This window comes from Pelodiscus sinensis, chromosome 2 (assembly GCF_049634645.1).
Source record: "Pelodiscus sinensis isolate JC-2024 chromosome 2, ASM4963464v1, whole genome shotgun sequence".
Taxonomy (NCBI): Eukaryota; Metazoa; Chordata; order Testudines; family Trionychidae; genus Pelodiscus; species Pelodiscus sinensis.
The window spans coordinates 164,833,691-164,853,349 of record NC_134712.1 but is presented as its reverse complement, the minus strand read 5'-3'; the positions used below and the strand labels follow the sequence as shown (position 1 = coordinate 164,853,349).

Sequence of the window (19,659 nt, the reverse complement as noted above, 5' to 3'; positions counted from 1 at the left end):
GGGCCTATGTTATTGGTTATTTTTAGCTACATGTATCCATTTTTACCTGTTTGAAAAAAGCCTTTGACTGAAACATCCCTGATGGGAACTGAATGTAATTTGAAAGTCTATTTCTGGGTACTTACTATGAGCTTAATCCTGAGGCAGCAGCAGTGACTGATGAACAGATGGATACCGCTTCACTCCTTGAGGGGATAAGTAGACCTTCCTCCATGCCCCTCACTCAGTATAGACCCTTTAGCTGGCAGTCAGCCTGTGACCTGGAATACAGATTCTCTCATTTACTCCAATAGCAAATATTGACTGGAGACTGTTTAGCAAAGCCATAACTAGGAATATGTGAGTGCACCTAATATGGATAATATTGGCTATTTGAGCATTTCAAAATACTCTGTTACATTTGTAAAAACGATTTAAATTGTGATTTGTGGAATATGGCTGGAATCCAGAAAACATTTAGGCTGGGATGGGCAATCATTTTTGATTGGGGATCACTCCAAGATTTTTTCTGTGGAGAGGGTGACATGTCTGGAAATGAGTTTGGGTGCAGAAGAGAGCTCACGGTAGGCGATCGGGGTGCAGGAGAGGGTACAGGGTCTGAGAGGAGTTTGGGTGAAGGAGGGGGTTGTGATCTGGGGCAAGGCATTATGGTACAGGGTTTGGAAAGGGGTCTGGATAAGGAGAGGATTTTGACCTGGGTGCAGGAGAGGATTTTGACCTGGGGGCAACTGTAGCACAAAGAGGCATATGAAGCAGCCAGCCACTTTGAGTGGCCTGGGGCTGCAGTAGGAAGGGACCCTGCCTCAGAGTCCTGGCCAGGCAGGCCACAGGCCAGATCCAAAAGCTTGGCAGGCCAGATACGGCCTGTGGGCTATATCTTGCCTGCTCCTGACTTATGACACTTCAGCCGTACTTGGGGGGCCTTAGTCCCCAAATTTAGCTCCCTGCGGGCATATAGTACAAAAACTTACTTTGAAAGCAGAGATTCTCATGTAACCACATGACTCTAGGAGCTGAGGCTTTAAGAAAAACTTTAAATATTGTGCAACTCAGAATAAAAAATGTGAGTTAGTAATGCTAAAAATGGAAAATGAATTCTTACAGTGATTCCCGTAGGTTAAAGCTGAGGTTAAAAGTGGTTTGTGGGCACATGTGGGAGCAATGTGCCTCTTCCTGCAAAAAGAATCAATTTTTATTTCATGTTATGATCACATAGCTGACTTATCTCAGCACTCTTGGAATGAATTATTCATTGCAATATCATTCAGTGTGCACCCAAGGGTACCACAGAATTCATAATCAAGCTATTTTTTATTCATAGATATGCAGTCTAAGCTGTCTTCTTTGCTTCACAAAAAAGCAGGCTAGTTGCTCTTGTGTGACAGTTTGCAAATACTAGACAAACAGAAAGACATCATGCTTATTACAGCCAGTAGCCCTTACCAGGATTTTATATTGCTGATAGTAGGTTTCTTTTGAAAGTGACCACAAAATATCTGCTCTGCAAAGACATTAAGGGCCAATCTGGGGTAATGCAAAACCATCCCACGTTAGGGGTTGCAAGGTTTACCAGCTTAGATGAAGGGGTCAGCATTTGTGGGGTGACAGTAGTTAAAAATGTGTAAATTAACAATTGGTAGTGTTAAATTTCCAGATCCAAATGCGCAAGTCATGTCTTTAATTAAATACCGTAGAGGGCTCGCTTTTTCAAAACTGATTAATGATTTTTGAATGTCTCACCTTTTAGGGGCTCGAGTTGAGTATCTTAAAGGGGCTGATTTTCAGAGGGAGAATGCCCAGCTCTTACTGAAAACCAGGCCTTGTTAAGATAAGTCAATTTGAATGACATAAAACTGAGGAACCCAACATTATGAGCCACTTTTGCAAATCTTGGACATTGACCTTAACTGGATGAGAATAGCAGCAAGTAAACAAATATTGACAAAAATGAACTGTCTTAGCCCAGAGAATAGGTTGTTACTTACAAGCTACCACTAACTCTACTTTTATTTTTGGGTTCACTCCTTTACCACTAGCTGCAATGGGTTCCTACTGGGTTTTTTTTTGGGGGGGGGGGGGTTGTTGTTGTTTTTTTGTCAGTATGTTCCAGCGCTCAAAAGTGCAGTTACTCCTTACAGCCACCAGCCACTGCAGTTCTTAAAGCTTTATAGTCTGCAGTTGGGAGAGTTTGGCATCTGTGACAGAGACTGGCAGGATATATAGTATTCTGGAGAGGGTTGATTTGTTTGCATGAAGTGCTGCCTGACAGATCTGATAGAGGAAAAGATCCAAGGTTTGGAAACAAAGCTAGAAACTATGATTGCGTTGTGAATATTTGTTCAGATGATGAAGAGAAGGAAAGTGGAGGCTGAAGAAAAAACTCACGACTTGCAGGTGGATGTTGGAAAAGAGAATTATGAGAGCAACCTGCTGGATAGGGAAAGTAGTCAGAGGTAGCATGTGAATATAGCGGAGGAAAAGGCTGGCTATCAAAGGAGAAAGAGAGTTGATGAACAGAATCACATAGGTGCAAAATGAAGGGGAGAGGCAGACAGTAACAGAATATTGGGGAGCAAGAAAGAGAAGTCTGGTTAATCATACAAAAAGAATAGAAGGCTATGTCTACACTGTGAGTTTTTGTGGCAGAAAATATGCTAACGAGGGACTCATTAACATAAGTAGCAATCTCATCTCGCATATTTTCTGCCATTTCTTTTTGCACAAAAAAAAGCAGTGTAGCCATTTCTGTTTTGCACAAAAATTCTATTTGTCTCTAGGAGAGGCACAAGGATCTTGCACAAAATGGGTTTTTTGTGCAAAACAGAAGTGGCTGCACTGCTTCTCTTTATGCAAAAACCTCTTGCGAAAAAAGAAACAGCAGAAAATATGCTAATGAGATCGCAACGTATACTAATGAGTTCCTTATTAGTATATTTTCTGCTGCAAAAACTCACAGTGTAGACAAAGCCAAAGAGTTAATGGTGGTAGTCAGGGTCAGAGCCCCAAGATGATAGAGGATAACTTGCAGAATATTGCAGGTGAGAACAGAAGACAATAACACTTGCAGCCAGAAGAACCAAGGCCAGAAACATCAACACCATCCAGAGAACAGAGGGATGTATTATCTGCAGAGAACTAAGATGTGGGATGTGGAACTAAGGCTGCAGAGTCTCCTAATGTGTTTTTCCACAGATTTTCTTTCACATAGAAAGAAATTATACTGCTAGATTCTCCCTGGGATGCATCAAGGAAAACTACACAAGACTGGGATGTTTAAACAAATAGAACCTCTGGTAATCTTTAGTGGGATTCATCTTGTGCCTAGAGAAGAAGAGGGAGGGAAGTGGAATGTCTGACCACTGTTGATTCACAAAGAGAGGACTATTCTCATGGGACAAACTTCACCTTGAGTAGAGCGGGAAAGAGACTCCAGGGATGGGAGTTGGCATGATCCAATAAGAGACCTTTAAACTTAGGAAGATGCTCATGTAATCGCCACACATGACTCTAATGTTGAGTGGCAGGAAAATCGAGTAAGAAAGGATACAGCACTGCATAAAGGAACTAGATAGGGTAGGAGAATGGACAACAAGAAGAAAGACTGTGCCAATAAAACTGACGATGACAGACAGATAGGCAATACTGGCAGTAAAATGACTTCACTTATTTGGTTGAGGAATCTGAGTGAAGGAAAGTAGAAACATCTACACTGTCTCTACATCAATGCAAAGAGGCTAGCTAATAAACTGTTTCAAGACTGAGCTTGATAAATTTATAGAAAGGGTGGTGTAATGTGATTGTATACGGTGGCATGTGCATATTAGCTACTGCTGCTAGCAAATATCTTTAAAAGCTGAAGATGGGAATCTAGATGGGGAGGGCTTTGAGTCACTGCACAGAATTGTTTCCTGTGTATCTGGCTGGTGGGTCTTTTTCATATACTCATTGTCTAATTGATCGCTGTATTTGAGAGGTGAGAAAGGAATTTCTCCCCAGATCAGATTAACAGAGGCCTTATGGGGGTTCACATGGGGTGCAGGTCCCTTATTGGTCTAAAGTAAATGGTGGACTATCTGTAACTTGAAATCTTTAAATAATGATTTGAGTAACTTGGCAAAATAAGTGCTATCCATTATAAAGAAATCTGGGTTGCCATTGATGGTGGGAATGATAGAAAATTATTTCAGATACTTAGAACTCATTTAATACACCATTTTGATAATGTTTGGATAATGGCCTTTTAGGTGAAATCAAGCAATAGTCTCATATTCATTCAGAGCCATTCATACACCTATGTGAGATTCCCTCCCTTTATTTAAAACTCACAAAAATAGTAAAAACTTGGAACAAAGGTGGAGTGGGGCAAGCCACCATGACCTCTCAAGCTGGTAGGGAACCCAGAGTCTGTACTGCCCCAGAAGTGAATTCCAATATCAAGGAAAGGGAAAGGCCAGCCCCACTAGGAGATGTGCTATTGGTTATTCCTCCTGGACAGGGTCTGCTGCTAAAACAGTGACAGAGCCTTGACTGTATTTCAAAGCTCTCCTTCGCAGGGGCCAATGTCCACTCCAGTGCAGTTGCTCTAATTGTCTCTAAGAATGGAAACTGTTCATGCCCCCTGGTGCTCTCCAGCTTGAAATTTACCCCTCCTTCCACTCTTAAGTTAGTATTTAGCACTAAGTGCTTTTTGCAGTACTATGTACACATGTAAAAGTGATAGAAAAATATGTAGCTGAGCATCCTTGCCCTAGAGATCATTGGTTCAAATCTGGCCTAAATATTAAATATCAGATGACTCCTGGAGGGGAGGGATGGTGTGAAATAAGTTGATAGTATCACTCTGGTACCTAGTAGCACCACCACAAAAGCACCACCACAACTGGCATTGTCACTTGACAGTCTTGGCTAAGAAATGAAACACTGAAGGGGCATGAATACAAATCTGCATTCTCTGTTCTGGCATTGCCCTGCTAATTCAGGGCTCAGGCACATTGTGGAGGGAGGTGACGTGCTGCTTGCGTCTGCCTGTTCTGTACCTGGCCTTTGGATAAAATGAGGAGTTCAGGCTCTAGGGTAGTGACTCCAGGGCCTCAAATTGGGATAACATGGGAGACACAATGGGTTTGTGAGTAAATTGCTGCCATTGTATTTTATGTGTGCAAAACTACTGTTTTTAGACAATATTATATGATTAGTGTATATCTTACACCTAGATATTCGCATTGTTAGCAGAATTGTACTTGCAGCTTCTTTTTTTCTGAAAAATAAGGTCTCCACTGGGATTGAACTGGGATCGGTCCAATGTGTTTGGGTCAATTATAATTTTTAGGACATAGACAGTCTTGCATCTAGCATCTGTTTGAATAACGCTTATCATGTGGGAGCCCTTATGAGGGCTGTTGAGCATTACTGGAGTTTAATAATGCATATAATAATGTGCATAATTCCTGTCAGTATCCACTACCAGAAAACTACAAAGGCTGACCCTGCAATGATTGAGCATTTCCTGTGAGTTGCTTCTACTCAGCTCCTTTGACAGAGGGCTCAGTATCGTACAGGTTTGGACCCTGGATCCAAGCGTATGTTTTAACAGAGAGTTGTCTATACAGTGTTTTAGTGAATGGAAAAATGGGGTGTGAATCTAGAGTGCCTCAGCCTGCCTCACACTCAGTGGACTGGACCTGCCACCCTGTATTAAAAGTTCTGCGGTGCACTGTGATCTTGTTCCTTTTCAAACTGCAATAGGTCAAAACACACTACAGAACATGCAGTGGCAGCATGATCCATGTGTACAGTTACTATGTGTCAGGGCCTGCTATAGATTTTACACACTGGCTTGCCACACACTAAATCTCCACAGAGACATGCCTCTCATATTGATTTTGTCCTCGTTCTATGAAGCTGTTTAATGGCTGAATCTTCCTGCTGTGTTAGGGCACGTCTACACAGCAGGGCTGAACTCGAAATAAGCTACACAACTTCAGCTACGCTAATTGCATAGCATAAGTTGAAATAGTTTATTTCGACTTTTGGTGCTGTCTACACAGCAGTTATTTCAAGAGAGAGCCTTTCCCTCCGACTTCCCATACACCTTGTAAAATGAGGGTTACAGGAGTTACAGTAAGCAGTCCTCCAGTTCAACATTATTTCAACATTATGTCGAAGTAACTGCTTATGTGTAGATTCAGTCTGTTATTTCAGAATAATGTCAGCTATTCCGAAATAACGCTGCTGAGTAGACATAGCCTCTGTAAGCTTGAACTTCACATACAAAAGGCACTTATTTCATTTTCATTGTTTTTTGTTTTTTTTTTAATTGCAGCACTTCAGCTTTGTTTCCCTTCCCACGGATGTTCTGGAAATAGAAGTTAAGGACAAGTTTGCAAAGAGCCGGCCAATCATTAAACGCTTCTTGGGGAAACTTTCCATGCCAGTGCAACGCCTGCTGGAGAGACACGCAATAGGGTAAATCTATTTTCTTTGTGACTTTGTGTTACTTAAGGATCACACTGTTACTGTTAAAAGAAGAGCAAAGTCCATGACTGAAACAGAATGATATAATCAAATAATATTGCTAAAATATCATTACAAATTTTCTGGAATTTGTCTGATTAATGTTGATGATTTAAGTTAGAATTTACTTCCTTGTTGTAAATGTGGGACCATCCAGGAAAAGGCCATGCTGGTTGTTGTTGGTTTGTTTTGGTGTTTGTTTGTTTTTTCTTTTTCCTGGTGAGTCCAAATCCTCACTTTATTTCATCTCTTGGGTTCCTTGGAGCAAACAAACTCAGTGAAAGATATGTGCAGAAATGACAATTACACAAGCCACAGGTTTACATTAATATTAGACTAATCTCATGTATTCAAGTTATAAATGTATGTAAATCTACCCTGGCTGCATATGCACACTGATAGAAATTAAAATGTGCTTCTCCAGAAGGCATTCATATTTAAAACCCTTCATGCTCAATAGTTTACAAACATTGACTAAGCTTCAGTTGGGGGAAATGGAGAGTGAATCTTTTTTCTAGTTTTACTCTTCTCTGAGGAGAAGGTTGAGGGATTGTGGAATTTTTGGATATGTCTTCAGAAGAGGCTTGAAGAGGGAAGGAGTGGAGGCATCATGAATGCCTGGGGATGTGTTCTTGGTATACTAACTGAATGGAAACAGGAGTTGGGAGGAAGACATGAAGGGGCAATTTGTTGAGTAACTAGAAAGGCAAAGAAGAGAGCAGAAAAAAACAAGAACATAGAAACAGGTACAGGGAGATGGGGCTGTACAAGACATTGAGGGCAGAACTAATTACCCTGAATTTGACACAGAAGAAAAGGGGAAGGAAATGAAGAGAAGTTAGACATGTGGTCAGATCAAAATGGGGACCCATTTTGACAATTCAGGAAGACTTGGTGACCCAAGGCAATACAAAAATGGGGGGAACAAAGGGAGCAGAGCCACCTGAGGAGGCACTTGGCGACCCTTTTGACATGTAATGGCAACCCATATTTGGGTCCCGACCCATAGGTTGGGAAACCCTGCCTAACTGAAAACATTGGCTCCCTTTCCTAGTGATTCCTTCCCTTACCCACTAAGAGACACTCCTGGTTGGAATAATACAACATGAATCACCTTGGAAAATGTCAGGTGTTTGTGAAAGACACAACAGCTTTCTCCATTCTCTGTAGATACTGATGAGTTTACAGTTTCTGTAACTGTACTTGATTTGTTACAGGGACAGGGTTGTCAGCTACACTCTGGGACGTAGGCTTCCAACAGATCATGTCAGCGGCCAGCTGCAATTTCGGTTTGAGATAACTTCTTCTATCCATCCAGGTATTGGCTTCTTCAGTAATGCCTTATTTACAGAGAGTTGGATTTTTCATTTACATTCTTTTCACCTACTGAGGCTTGAATTCTTTTAGGACTAAAATGGGCCCAAAGGCAGGGCTATGAGCAAATGATAGTACATAAGCTACCCCCATCACAAGAGGCACAATCCGTCCCCTGATTTTCCTTTTTTCCTAGAGTGTGAAGTAATTTACTACTGGCCTACACTATTAAAGAACAGTGCCCTCCCCAATGATGATTCAGGGGAAGGATTGAGTGTTACAGCTAAGGTTTTGCAGACTGCCACATCAGTACTCTAGGGAAGGGAGTAGCTCTGCTTTCTCCTATACACCCAGATCCAAGGTGTACTTAGGCAACATAGGGATCTAAGAGGGTTGGGGGTATCTTGATCATAGAATCATAAAACTGGAAGGGACCTCAAGAGGTCATCAAGTCCAGTCCCCTGCCCTCACGGCAGGACCAAACACTGTCCAGATCATCCCTGACAGGCGACTGTCTAACTTGCTCTTAAATATCTCCAGTGATGGAGATTACATAACCCCTCTAGGCAATGTATTCCAGTGCTTAACCACCCTGACAGTTAAACCTCCCTCGCTGCAATGTTTTTATATTGCTTACAACTGAGACTCTACTATATCAGTATTAGAATAGCATAAAGTTCTTCTAGGGTCAAAGTATCAGGATCTTTATGAATATCAGCAAAAACTCATCCACTGCAACAAAAATGCACCAAATAGTGTTTCTGATCATGTCACATCCAATCTTCAGGCATACCAAGGTTTAGCTTTACACGATACACTTGGTTTTAGACTGATTCAGTTCTTATATTTGTGACCATTGCCAGTTGGCGGACAGGAGAAGGTATTTTCCAGATCATAACAAATTTTAAGTGAGAAATTATGGCAATATTATAAGAGCAAAATAAATAGAGGATAGCAAAATAAATAAACAATAATATAACAAGAAAGACAAAGGGAAACCATGGAAGAAGAAGGAGCTTTTATCATGGTTTTAGATCTCATTTTTCCAGAAGGACTTAACCTTTTAATTCAATCAGTACAAGTATCTTCCTTTTGTGATTAGATATGTTTTGATATGTGCACAGAGGATTGTGGGCTTGAACACCTTATGAGTACAATGTTTTTTAGGAGTTATAGAGCTGTTTGGAAATTTTCCGATTTTGACATTTTTCCATTAAAATTTTCAGAAAAAAATGTTTTCATTTCTTGGCCTGCTCTAGTTATTGGGAAAACTTGTAATACTAGTGCCTTCTTGAGACTAGATTTCAGTGTGAGGATCCAATGGTACTGCTCAGGGAATCTTATGAGGCTATGTGTGCTTACTTTGAAAGAAAATAGTTACATTAGGGCTGTGTCTACACTACATGCCTCTGTCGGCAGAGGCATGTAGATTAGGGTTGTAGGCAAAGGTAAATGAAGCCGCGATTTAAATGATCGCGGCTTCATTTACATTTACATGGCTGCCGCGCTGAACTGACAAACAGCTGATCAGCTGTTTGTCGGCTCGCCGCTAGTCTGGACGTTCCCCCTGTCGACATCAAAGCCCTTTGTCGGCAGCCCCGTTATTCCTCGTGGAATGAGGTTTACCGGGGCTGCCGACAAAGGGCTTTGATGTCGACAGGGGGAACGTCCAGACTAGCGGCGAGCCGACAAACAGCTGATCAGCTGTTTGTCGGTTCAGCGCGGCAGCCATGTAAATGTAAATGAAGCCGCGATCATTTAAATTGCGGCTTCATTTACCTTTGCTGAATAAACAAATCTACATGCCTCTGCCGACAGAGGCATGTAGCGTAGACGTACCCTAGTAGTTGGAAAAATTGATTCCTGCTTATTGGGTTATCTCTCTCAGTTTCAGAGCATAATTGGACCAGTTTGGTGGTGGTGGAAGACGAGTAGCTAGGAGCGACAGGTTTTATGTCTGATAGGGAGGAACCCCTGAGAGGAGGTGGGGTGGGTGAGAGTAATATAAAGCCATGTGTGTGTTGATGTGCAGGGAGGGAGAGAAGGGGAGATTCCTTCTTCTCAGTGGTATGGGGTGGAAGTGTGTTGGAGAAGTGTTAAGTGCGGGTTGGGTTTGCAGTAATGGCATGTGGTGGGCTGGAAGCAAGGGATTATCCCATTCAATGAGTCAGGGTGTGTCTACACAACAGGGCTAAATTTGAAATAAGCTATGCAACCTGAGCTATGTTAATTGCGTAGCTTAAGTAGAAATATCTTATTATGAATCTGGGCATGTCTACACAGCATTATTTCAAAATAAAGCACTTTTTCTCCAACTTCCCTTACTCCTCATACAATGAGGTTTACAGAAGTCAGAATAAGAAGCCCATTATTTCGAATTTATTTGTGAAATAAATTTTGGAAATGTTTGAAGTCGGAATACGAAGCCTGTTATTTCAAATTTATTGTCGACATGCAATACGTTATTTTGGAATAACATCCATTATTTTGAAATAATGCTGCTGTGTAGATGTATTAGTTATTTATTTATTTATTTGAAATATTTTCCCCACCTCTCTATTTAAAATATTCGAGGCAGCTTACAACATTTTTAAAACACAATAAATAAATATATATAGAGAGATGTACCCAGAGGCTTCATCTACACTGCGGCTTTTGCCCGCAAGAGCCTATGCAAACAAATTGTGGATTAGCATATGACCACACTTCATTTGCATAATTTATTCAAGCCGGTTTTGCGCAAGGGGTTTTTGCACAAAAAGAAAACATCCACGCAGCTTGTTTTTGCACAAAAACCCCAGCACAAAATCAGAGCAGCAGAAAATATGTAAATAAGATCACGACTCATGCAAATGAGTCCCTCATTAGCATATTTTTTGCTGAGAAAACTCATAGTGTAGATGTAGCCAGAGTGTTTTGGATGGGGATTCTCAGAAAGGAGGAATTCTGATACAAGCTGCAGGAAGACAATGTTTTACACTACTGGAATTAGGCTGCCAATTGTTACATGCATTGTGCAGAGATTTCCTAGTGAAAAATTAGTACATCTCAGTAGCTGTTTAGTCATCTATATGTATAACACTATAATGTATCATTTGAATTTTCTTGGATTTCTGTCTGTGCGTACCTATACTCCCACAAACCATGCCCCTAATTCAATAAATGACTCTTGTTAGAGGATAAGGTTGATGAGATAATATTTTTTATTGGATCCACTTCTGCTGGTAAGAGCACACAGCTCTTCTTCAGGTCTGGGAAATACAGCAAAATACAAGTTGGAACAGATTTTTAGCATAAGTAGTAAACAAATAGGCTGTGTCTACATTGGCAAGATTTTGCGCAAAAGCAGCCACTTTTGTGCAAAAACGTGCCGCCTGTCTATACTGGCCACGAGTTCTTGCACAAGAACACTAACGTTCTAATGTAAGAAATCAGTGCTTCTTGCGCAAGAACTATGACGCTCCCGCTCAGGAATAAACCCACTTACGCAAGTGTTCTTGCGCAAGAGGCCAGTGTAATCAGGCAACATGAATTTCTTGCGCAAGAAAGCCCGATGGCTAAAATGGCCATCGGAGCTTTCTTGCACAAGAGAGTGTCTACACTGGCACGGATGCTTTTGCGCAAAAGCACATCTCTTGCACAAAAGCACATGCCAGTGTAGATGCTCTCTTGCACAAATACTTTAACGCAAAAACTCTTGCGTTAAAAGTATTTGCACAAAATCTTGCCAATGTAGATGTAGCCATATTGTAAGAGACCATTCAAAGTGAAGTGGCCAGTCAACATCTCTGCAATCATGGGAGAAAAGGGGGGTTAGTGGGTTACAGTTAGCTGTAATAAACCATAAATCCAGTCTCATTATTAACTCCATGATTTTTAGTGTCTAGCAGAAGGAATGAAGCTCATCGTTTGAAAGCATTGTGCAGGTTTCCTTTCTGAATGAGCACTGATATGCCGTGATTGTTTTGTGGAAAGTGTCCACCTGGTTATGCTGTTTTTATCTTTTATAATTGTCCTGTGTGAGTTCATATAAAAGTGCGGTGATTGTCTGGTGCCACTCACAAAATTGTTTTGGGGCAGTTTGGGCAAGGGATGAGGTATGCTTGTATGTTGTGATAGGCACATGCAGGACCTATGATTCTTGAAAGGTGTGTTTTGGGGGTGGTATTTATCGTTGTGGCAGCAGAGTAATTCCTTTTCTTGTTGCACACAGATGATGAAGAGGTCTCCATTAGTGCAGATCCTGAGTCAGCTGAACTGCAGGAAAGCCCTGTGAACTGCACCGCAGAGGAAATCCTGGGTGAGCCTCCCTGCACCGGCACAGTGACCTCACAAAGTACATCTCCAGAGCAGCTAAATGGATGTCATGTGAAAAGTGTCAATGTTGATATCCCTGGGGAAGTCAAACAGAACAGCTTAAATGAAGAGCTAGCAGGAAATAGGGAGGTTGGTGTAGTGCCAGCAGATGCTACTGCGTCCTTGGAATCCATCCCTGGGGAAGTGCTGCCTTCCCTGAGTGCTCTGGAACTCTCTGAGCAGCTGGCTCTGCTGGTTTGCACACCTCCTCCAGAGATTGACTTTAGGGAAAATAATAAAGTCAATTCTGTTACTCAGGGACACGAGGACATCTTCACCCGCATGGAAGCACTAGATACCGATGAGGTGAGTGCAGACATACAGACTGTCAAGTACTTGGAGAAAATTCAGGATGAGGAAGGCGCTTCAGCCCAGGAAGAGGAAGACAACAAGCTGCAGCTAAGAATGTCAGGGAAAAGGAAAAACAGGCCCTGCTCCTTGCCTGTGTCTGAGCTGGAGACGGTGATTGCATCAGCCTGTGGTGAGCCTGAGACCCCTCGAACGCACTACATTCGGATCCACAATCTGCTTCACAGCTTGCCCTCAGCACAGATGAGTAGTGATGGAGAGGAGGAGCCGGGAGGCGGCGAGAATGACGAAGAGTCAACGGTCAAGGAAGTGTCAGAGAAGGATGTGGTTAGCGAGTCTGAGACGCTAGCGGCAGATCCTCCCCCTGAAAGCGGAACTGATGAGTATTTCAGCCGGGGGACTGTGCCCCGCAGCACCTCAGTTGAACACCTCTCAGACTTAAATGGGCAGCTGTTGGATGGAGAACATCCAACGGCTGGAAGTGAGAGTGAATCAAGTTCCAGGCCATACGGGGACAATGAGTGTGACACCTCTTGCTACAGCCCATCCTGCTACAGCACCTCCTGCTACAGTACGTCCTGCTACAGCACCTCCTGCTATAGCCCCTCCTGTTATGACAGTAACAATCGCTTTTCCAGCCATACCCGTTTCTCCTCTGTTGACAGTGCAAAGATTTCTGAGAGCACAGTCTTTTCCTCACAGGATGATGAGGAAGAGGAAAACAGTGCCTTTGAGTCAGTGCCAGATTCAGTGCAAAGCCCTGAACTGGACAGGGAACAAGTGGATGTCTCCGCCCAGTGGCCAGATGAACTCATAGCTCATGGTGGGAATTCACAAAGAGCAACAGAGATCCTAGAATCCCCAGTAGCAGGTCCAAGCAACAGAAGAGAAGGTTAGAGTCTGAGACTAAAAATGCAAAACAACCTCGATTATCTAGATGTCAGAAGGGGCATCAGATAATCTAAGTTGCAGATGAAAAAGGAATTGCCAATATTAATAAATATATGGGAGATGTGACCTGTATTGGGGGGAGGCTGTGCTGAAAAAACAAATCAGAGATCAATATTTTTTTGTTCAATAGTATAATAATAAATAAAGGGTACTACGCATAAAATCAAAGTTAGTATTACCTGTTCTACCAGTCTGTCCCTTCTTCCAGGGGATTTTCAAGTTTACATATTTGGTGAGCTATTGTGTGTCTTACAAATGCAAGATCTATGTTTATGAAGGGGCAGATCCTGAACTGGGGTAAATCAACTGATTTATGGCATCTGAGGATCTGGCCCCGTATGTGTGTTTATGTAATATAAATACACATCTATACTCACAGAGAGTTTATTATGGAGAACGCCTTATATTTTCTAGTTTAGGTTGACTCAACGTTTTGTTATAAACCCAATTCCCTAACCTTCTCTTCCTACATTCACTAAAATCAAGCTCAGATTATATTTCCTTGGATGCATAAGCCAGTACAACTATCAAATACAGTTCCCATGGTGGACACATCTCTCTCCAGGTTTATTTTATATAGAGATATGTCATTGTCTATTTTATATAGAGATATGTCGTTGTCATCATAGTTGTTTAGTTCTTTTCTTTTCCTGAACACCTCAATTCATTGTGTTCAATTCTTTTCTCTAGTGTTACTCGATTTATTCCAGTGAATGTGATCGTTTGTTTTTCTTCAGCTTCTCTACCGTTTTTTTAGTCTGGTGAAGTAAAGGCTCAGACGCTTGGATACACCCACAGTGTGTGCAGCAAAGGGAAAAAGAGAGCTTGCAAAGATAGTCCTTTGTGTTCCCCAATCTTTTCCGGTCTGAGTTACACCAGCTGCTCACCATAGCCCCATGAGGGATCACTGGCCCCAACCATACCATTCTTCCCTCAGTCATATCCCCTACTACAACAGAAATAAGAGGGGTGGATGAGCCACTATGCCACCAGAGAATCTCCCTTCCTTGGAGTGATCCTGGGTATGCCAGGTTAGAGTCTCCTTCCAAACATGGATGTATTGCATAGCCATAATTATTTGCCCTGTAGTGTAGGACCTTGTCCAAAGAATCAAAATTCCCAGAACTACACAGCAACAGAGATGAGAGAAACACCCAGTAACAGAGCATACTTCACATGAGGCTCTTTCGATGTAGGAAGTATTTGTGTGTGTATGTATGTGTGTGCACACATATGGGTGTGCGTGTGGCTTTTTCCCTTGTTTTGTGGTGTGTGTACATACAGAGAAAGAGAACAGAGTTTCTGTCCTAATAAAAATGGATTCAGCAGTGCTCCAGTAGTATGTTTCTGATTTCTGGAGATGTCCCTTGAGTATATTTAAAGGGCACTCTAGAATGTTCACTGTGGCTTTACTTTCACTAGTGGAGAGAGAATACAAGAGAAGGACAGCATGACAGGTTAGTTCACCATGTTCTTATAATATCGGGTGAGATGTTTCAATAGTTGATCACATTGTTTAATTTATTTAGTGGTTATTAAAAGTACAATAGATATGGTCGCCTCCATCTGCTCCAGGTGACTGACCCCCCATGCTTCAGCTGGTTTGGCGTAACTAACTTGCATGTTACTGGGGAGTCATTTATAGTGAGGTAAGTAAAGAAATATAGATTGATAATCTGGGAATTTGTGACATCATAACTATAGCGACAAGAAAATGTAAACATTAACACATGGTTGCAGCACTGAATAGTAATTTAAAATAATTCTACTTTTGTATTCAAAGAGGGGGCACATGTAATTGTGAGCTTAATCTATACTCATATTAGTGGCTTTAATGAAGGCATTTCATCAGAGCATCCAGCTGTGTGCATTACTTTACTTATATTTTGTCCAGATAATTTTTCTCATTGCTGAATGATACAAGTTTTTTGTCTTTGTATTTTTACAAAAAAAGTGTTTGTATTAAATTCACATATAATATTACCTTTTACCTTCCCATATAATATTTATATTCTACATATTGGCTGTTTAAGGGGAAAATATTTTAGAAGACTTTTTAATGTACAGGCAGTCCCCGGGTTACGTACAAGATAGGGACTGTAGGTTTGTCCTTAAGTTGAATTTGTATGTAAGTCGGAACTGGTACATATTGTAGGGGAAACTCTAGCCAAACATTTCTCCAGAGCTCAGTTTTATTCTCCCACACCTCACTTCCCTCAGTCCTTTATTCTCAAGCTGAGGTGTCTGCTGAGAAAAGCTGCTCTGCGTCTCCCTGGTCTGCTGGGGGGGGGGGGCGCTAGTTTTGCGTCTCCCTGGTCTGCTGGGGGGAAGCAGCTAGTTGCCTCACCCCGTTTGTAAGTAGGGACCCAATGTAAGTCGGATCCATGTAACCCGGGGACTGCCTGTATATGTTGATGGCAAATTATAGCTCCTTTTTATAGAGTAGTAAGATTTTGTAGCTAAACCAGTCAACATATGCTGTGGTGATCTTATTTGTACACTTCTATGCTATTTTACTTTTTTTAATACAGTGACATAAATTCCTGGCAATATCACAAATATTAAAGATCACTTCCTTTCTAAGCTTACTTTGGATTTTAACTATATCTGTTTTTACATGCTGCAAAATATGTATGATGTCTGGAGTTGAAGGTTTTAGTAGGAAGGTTGTTGTCACACAGCTTGAAAAAGTGACCTTCAAGATTTTAAGAAAGGATTGGTGCAAATATTCTCTGAATTTAGGAACCCATGAAGTGCAAAAATATGAGTTCCAAGTGTTCACATTCAATTCTAACATAAGAAATAATGTGGCATCTCCACAGTAAGGTTGTAGTTCCTGGAGGGATTCAAGTGACATCAGAAATGCTAAGTAACTTATTCAGAGCACCGTGAAACTTGGCTGGAAATAGTACAGATTTCATTTGGATATACATATTTACATATATACATACTTAATACAATATAGCATTCAAAAAATCTTCCTCTTCCCCATCTAAAGTATCTCTCAATCTCTTCTTTTTCTGTATTTCAGATCTCCCTACTCTGTCTCAGGTTCCTTCTTTCCTTTGCTGTCTTATCTTTTGCTCCCCTCACCCTATCTTTTGCTCCCATGTTTTTGGTCCTTCTCTCACTCTTCCCACCTTCCACTCAAACTTGACAGTTTGAATTTTGAACTGTTTATGTACTAGTTTCCATTACTTTAAAAGTACAGCAGATGTATGCCTTCTGCCTGATACTACGCTTCACTTACACTCTTGTGAATTTACTCTAAAGAAGGCTTTTGTAATAGCAAAGAAAGCAGCTCTCAGCATTTAGATGGAATCAGTTCAAGGTTAGAGCTGGGATTTTATATGGTCCTGCCAAGCTCCTGCAGGAAGTCCCAAAACCTTGTGCTTGGTAGTGTTTATGAAGTACTTCTCAGACATCAATCCTGATTCTCCTCACTTACACTGGTGTATATCTCTGGAGTAAATGAGTCCATATTTTCACCTTTCATTTCTTATTATGTACTCAAATCTGAGATCTGATCCTTGTCTGCATTATTTTAAGAATTCTTTGCTATGTAAATTATTATCAAAACAGTGCTTGGACATATGATTAAGGCATAGCATCTAATACACCAAGCTACAGCCTGCCCTGTTTTTGTTATGGGTTTTTATTTTATTTTATTTTATTTTATTTTATTTTATTGTTTGTTTTTTGTTTTAGTTCCTTTACTCACTTGTTTTAAGTAGTGAATTTTAAACCACGTTTTTCCAAAACAGTGAATGAATATGAATATCTTGAATATCTTGTCCGTAGGTGATTGTCCTTTACTCCATAATTCTCAGCCAGTCAGCCAGCTTCCTTCCCTGAGGCCTGACCATCATCACTATCCAACTATTGATGAGCCTCTTCCACCAAGTAAGCTTTAGTTTTGTAAATGTATTATTTTTTTCAACCTTTCCTGTTAACCTAAACAGTATTCAGGTCAGTATGTCTCTCAGTAACCCCCTCTGCATTCACACTGTTCCAAACCCACTTAATGTGCCCTTTTATTTTTCTTATTGGGTCCTTACTTTAGGTGTCACCGTGTTTTCTTGAGCAAGAAACTTAACTACGTTGTGCCTCAGATTCCCCATTTATACAGTGGGGACAATAACATTTCAGTGTCTCAGAGAAATGTTGCGAGGCAGTAAAGTGTTTTGTGTCCTTCCAGTGAAAGGCTCTGATTACTGTGACATCACAGTATTCTTATTGTCTTTGAAGTTTGTCCTCTAGCCTAATTGTTGCATCCCTGGGACATTTTGGGAATGTCTGCACAGAGTCTCAGAGCTCGGGTCAACTGTGGTAGGCTTGTGGGGCTAAAAGTAGCAATGTAGAAATTTTGTGTTCAGGCTGCAAGTCAGCTGATCTGGGCTCTGAGTCTCACTCCCCCAGTTTTTTTGATGGGTAGACATACCCTGGCTGCTTCAGTATCGAAAGCAGCTTGGGATGCTCTCTTTGTCCTTGAAGCCTTGCTTGCAATTCCAGAATTATCTTATGAAAACCAAAACAAGTAGCAATTCTTAATCAGAGTGATAAGAGAAGACAAGGACGAGGTAGGTCAAATTCTAGTGATATCACGTTTTTAATTGCCGTGCCCCCGTAACAATCAATGTGAGGATCTCTGCTCTGAAGCAAAGTGACTGACTTACAGACCTACAGCTTCTTTATCTGTATGTTTTTGTGCTTCCACTTAAAAGCACTTCTACACTTCAGTGGGGAAGATTTCACAGCTTTTAACTTATGTATTCCTAGAATGCCCAACTTTTTGCATTAGCATTATTAGTCCAGCAGAGTGCACTCTCTGCCCTACAACATGTTGTGTATCTCCTTTCTTGTTCAGCAGATGATTTAACAGGAGGAAAAAATGTTCAGTGTTTTAAAAATTAACCAGGCTTAAAAACAAAACTATTTTCTTCTCAGTCTGAGTAAAGAACCTAGGTATTTGGCCTAAAATTTAAAAAAAAATACCCATCAGATTGTTAGTATTCTCTAAACTGAAAATTCCTCTTGATGCTGGCATCAATTATACAGTAGTGGTGACTGATTCAACTGCCTTCAACCCCATGAACTCTTATTAGGGGCAATGTGTGGCCTGCCACTAAAAGATGAATTAGGAACAATTACTTCTGTAAGAAGTAAATATTTTTCTTCTCCCAAATCTTATCTCACCATTTTGTGAAGGGGAGAAAGTTTCAGCTAGACTACCTATTAATAGGACACTGATGGCAGCCACGCAAATGACTTTTACCCTGAATCCATGCATTGATCAGAGACATTCAAGTTCAGCCCTATAGCTTGCTTAGACATTCCACCTCTTTTTTTAACACCAGCTTCAAAAGGTAAGTATTTGCAGTGTTGGCCCTAATGAAGGCAATTATGATGGAATTTAATCTACAAAAAAGTAAAAATACAATCTTCTGATAGCAGTGTAATATTTATTTAATAGTAATACACCTATTACTTTGGCATCTCTACACAAGATCATACTTGTAATAAATGTAAATTGTATCATCTCTTCAGTGTGTGGTTCCATGTAAATTTTTGCCAAAAAAACTGAATTAAATCTATCCTCAGTAGATATCCAGGGAAATAATATAAGTTATGAAATGTTTAAAGCTGATGGGAAGTACAAACTAAGTTTCAAAGACATTTCTTTTTCAGGTGTTGCAATAACAGGGCCTCAAGACCCTTATCACTTCCTAATTCCTCAATCACTTTTAAAAAGAGCGAAAGAGAGACAAAGGCATGGTTTGACTTCGGCCTTGTCTACACTGGCAGGTTTTGTCACCAAAAATTGCCTTTTGTTGACAAAACAGAGAGAGTACACACACTACAATGGGACTTTTGTCGGGAAAATCACTCAGTTTTGGCGATAAAAAAGTCCAGCCCTGTGAGAGACTTTTGTCTTTTCCCCTCCCTTTATTGTCGACAAGCAGTCAGTGTGGGCTCTGTTTGTTTTGTCAAGAGAACTGGCTTCCACCAGTATCAGACAATGCCTGCCCTGATGGCTCTTCTCAGTATTCTATTATCTCTGCTGCCCTGCAAGTCATGTACCCCTCCCCTTTCAAAGCTCTAGGAAATAATTGACAGCTGAGTGAGCTGCTCCATTTGGGAAGCAAACAAACAGAGCGAATCACTGGAATGCTCCTGTTCTGCCCTACTAGAAACTCAGCAGCAGGCAGACTGCTG

The 19,659-nt window shown here is 41.0% G+C and overlaps 1 protein-coding gene across 3 annotated transcripts in view; it reads left to right on the top strand.

Annotated features, from left to right (window-relative positions):
• The window catches only part of HECW1 (HECT, C2 and WW domain containing E3 ubiquitin protein ligase 1), a 346,449-nt gene that overhangs the window by 220,207 nt on the left and 106,583 nt on the right, over window positions 1-19,659 (top strand). For all 3 annotated transcript variants that reach the window (XM_075921722.1, XM_006124096.4, XM_014574083.3), the window contains 4 exons: window positions 6,323-6,465; window positions 7,731-7,831; window positions 12,041-13,384; window positions 17,245-17,346. In XM_075921722.1, the coding sequence (XP_075777837.1) occupies window positions 6,323-6,465; window positions 7,731-7,831; window positions 12,041-13,384; window positions 17,245-17,346 (1,690 nt within the window). The remainder of the gene's footprint in view (window positions 1-6,322; window positions 6,466-7,730; window positions 7,832-12,040; window positions 13,385-17,244; window positions 17,347-19,659) is intronic.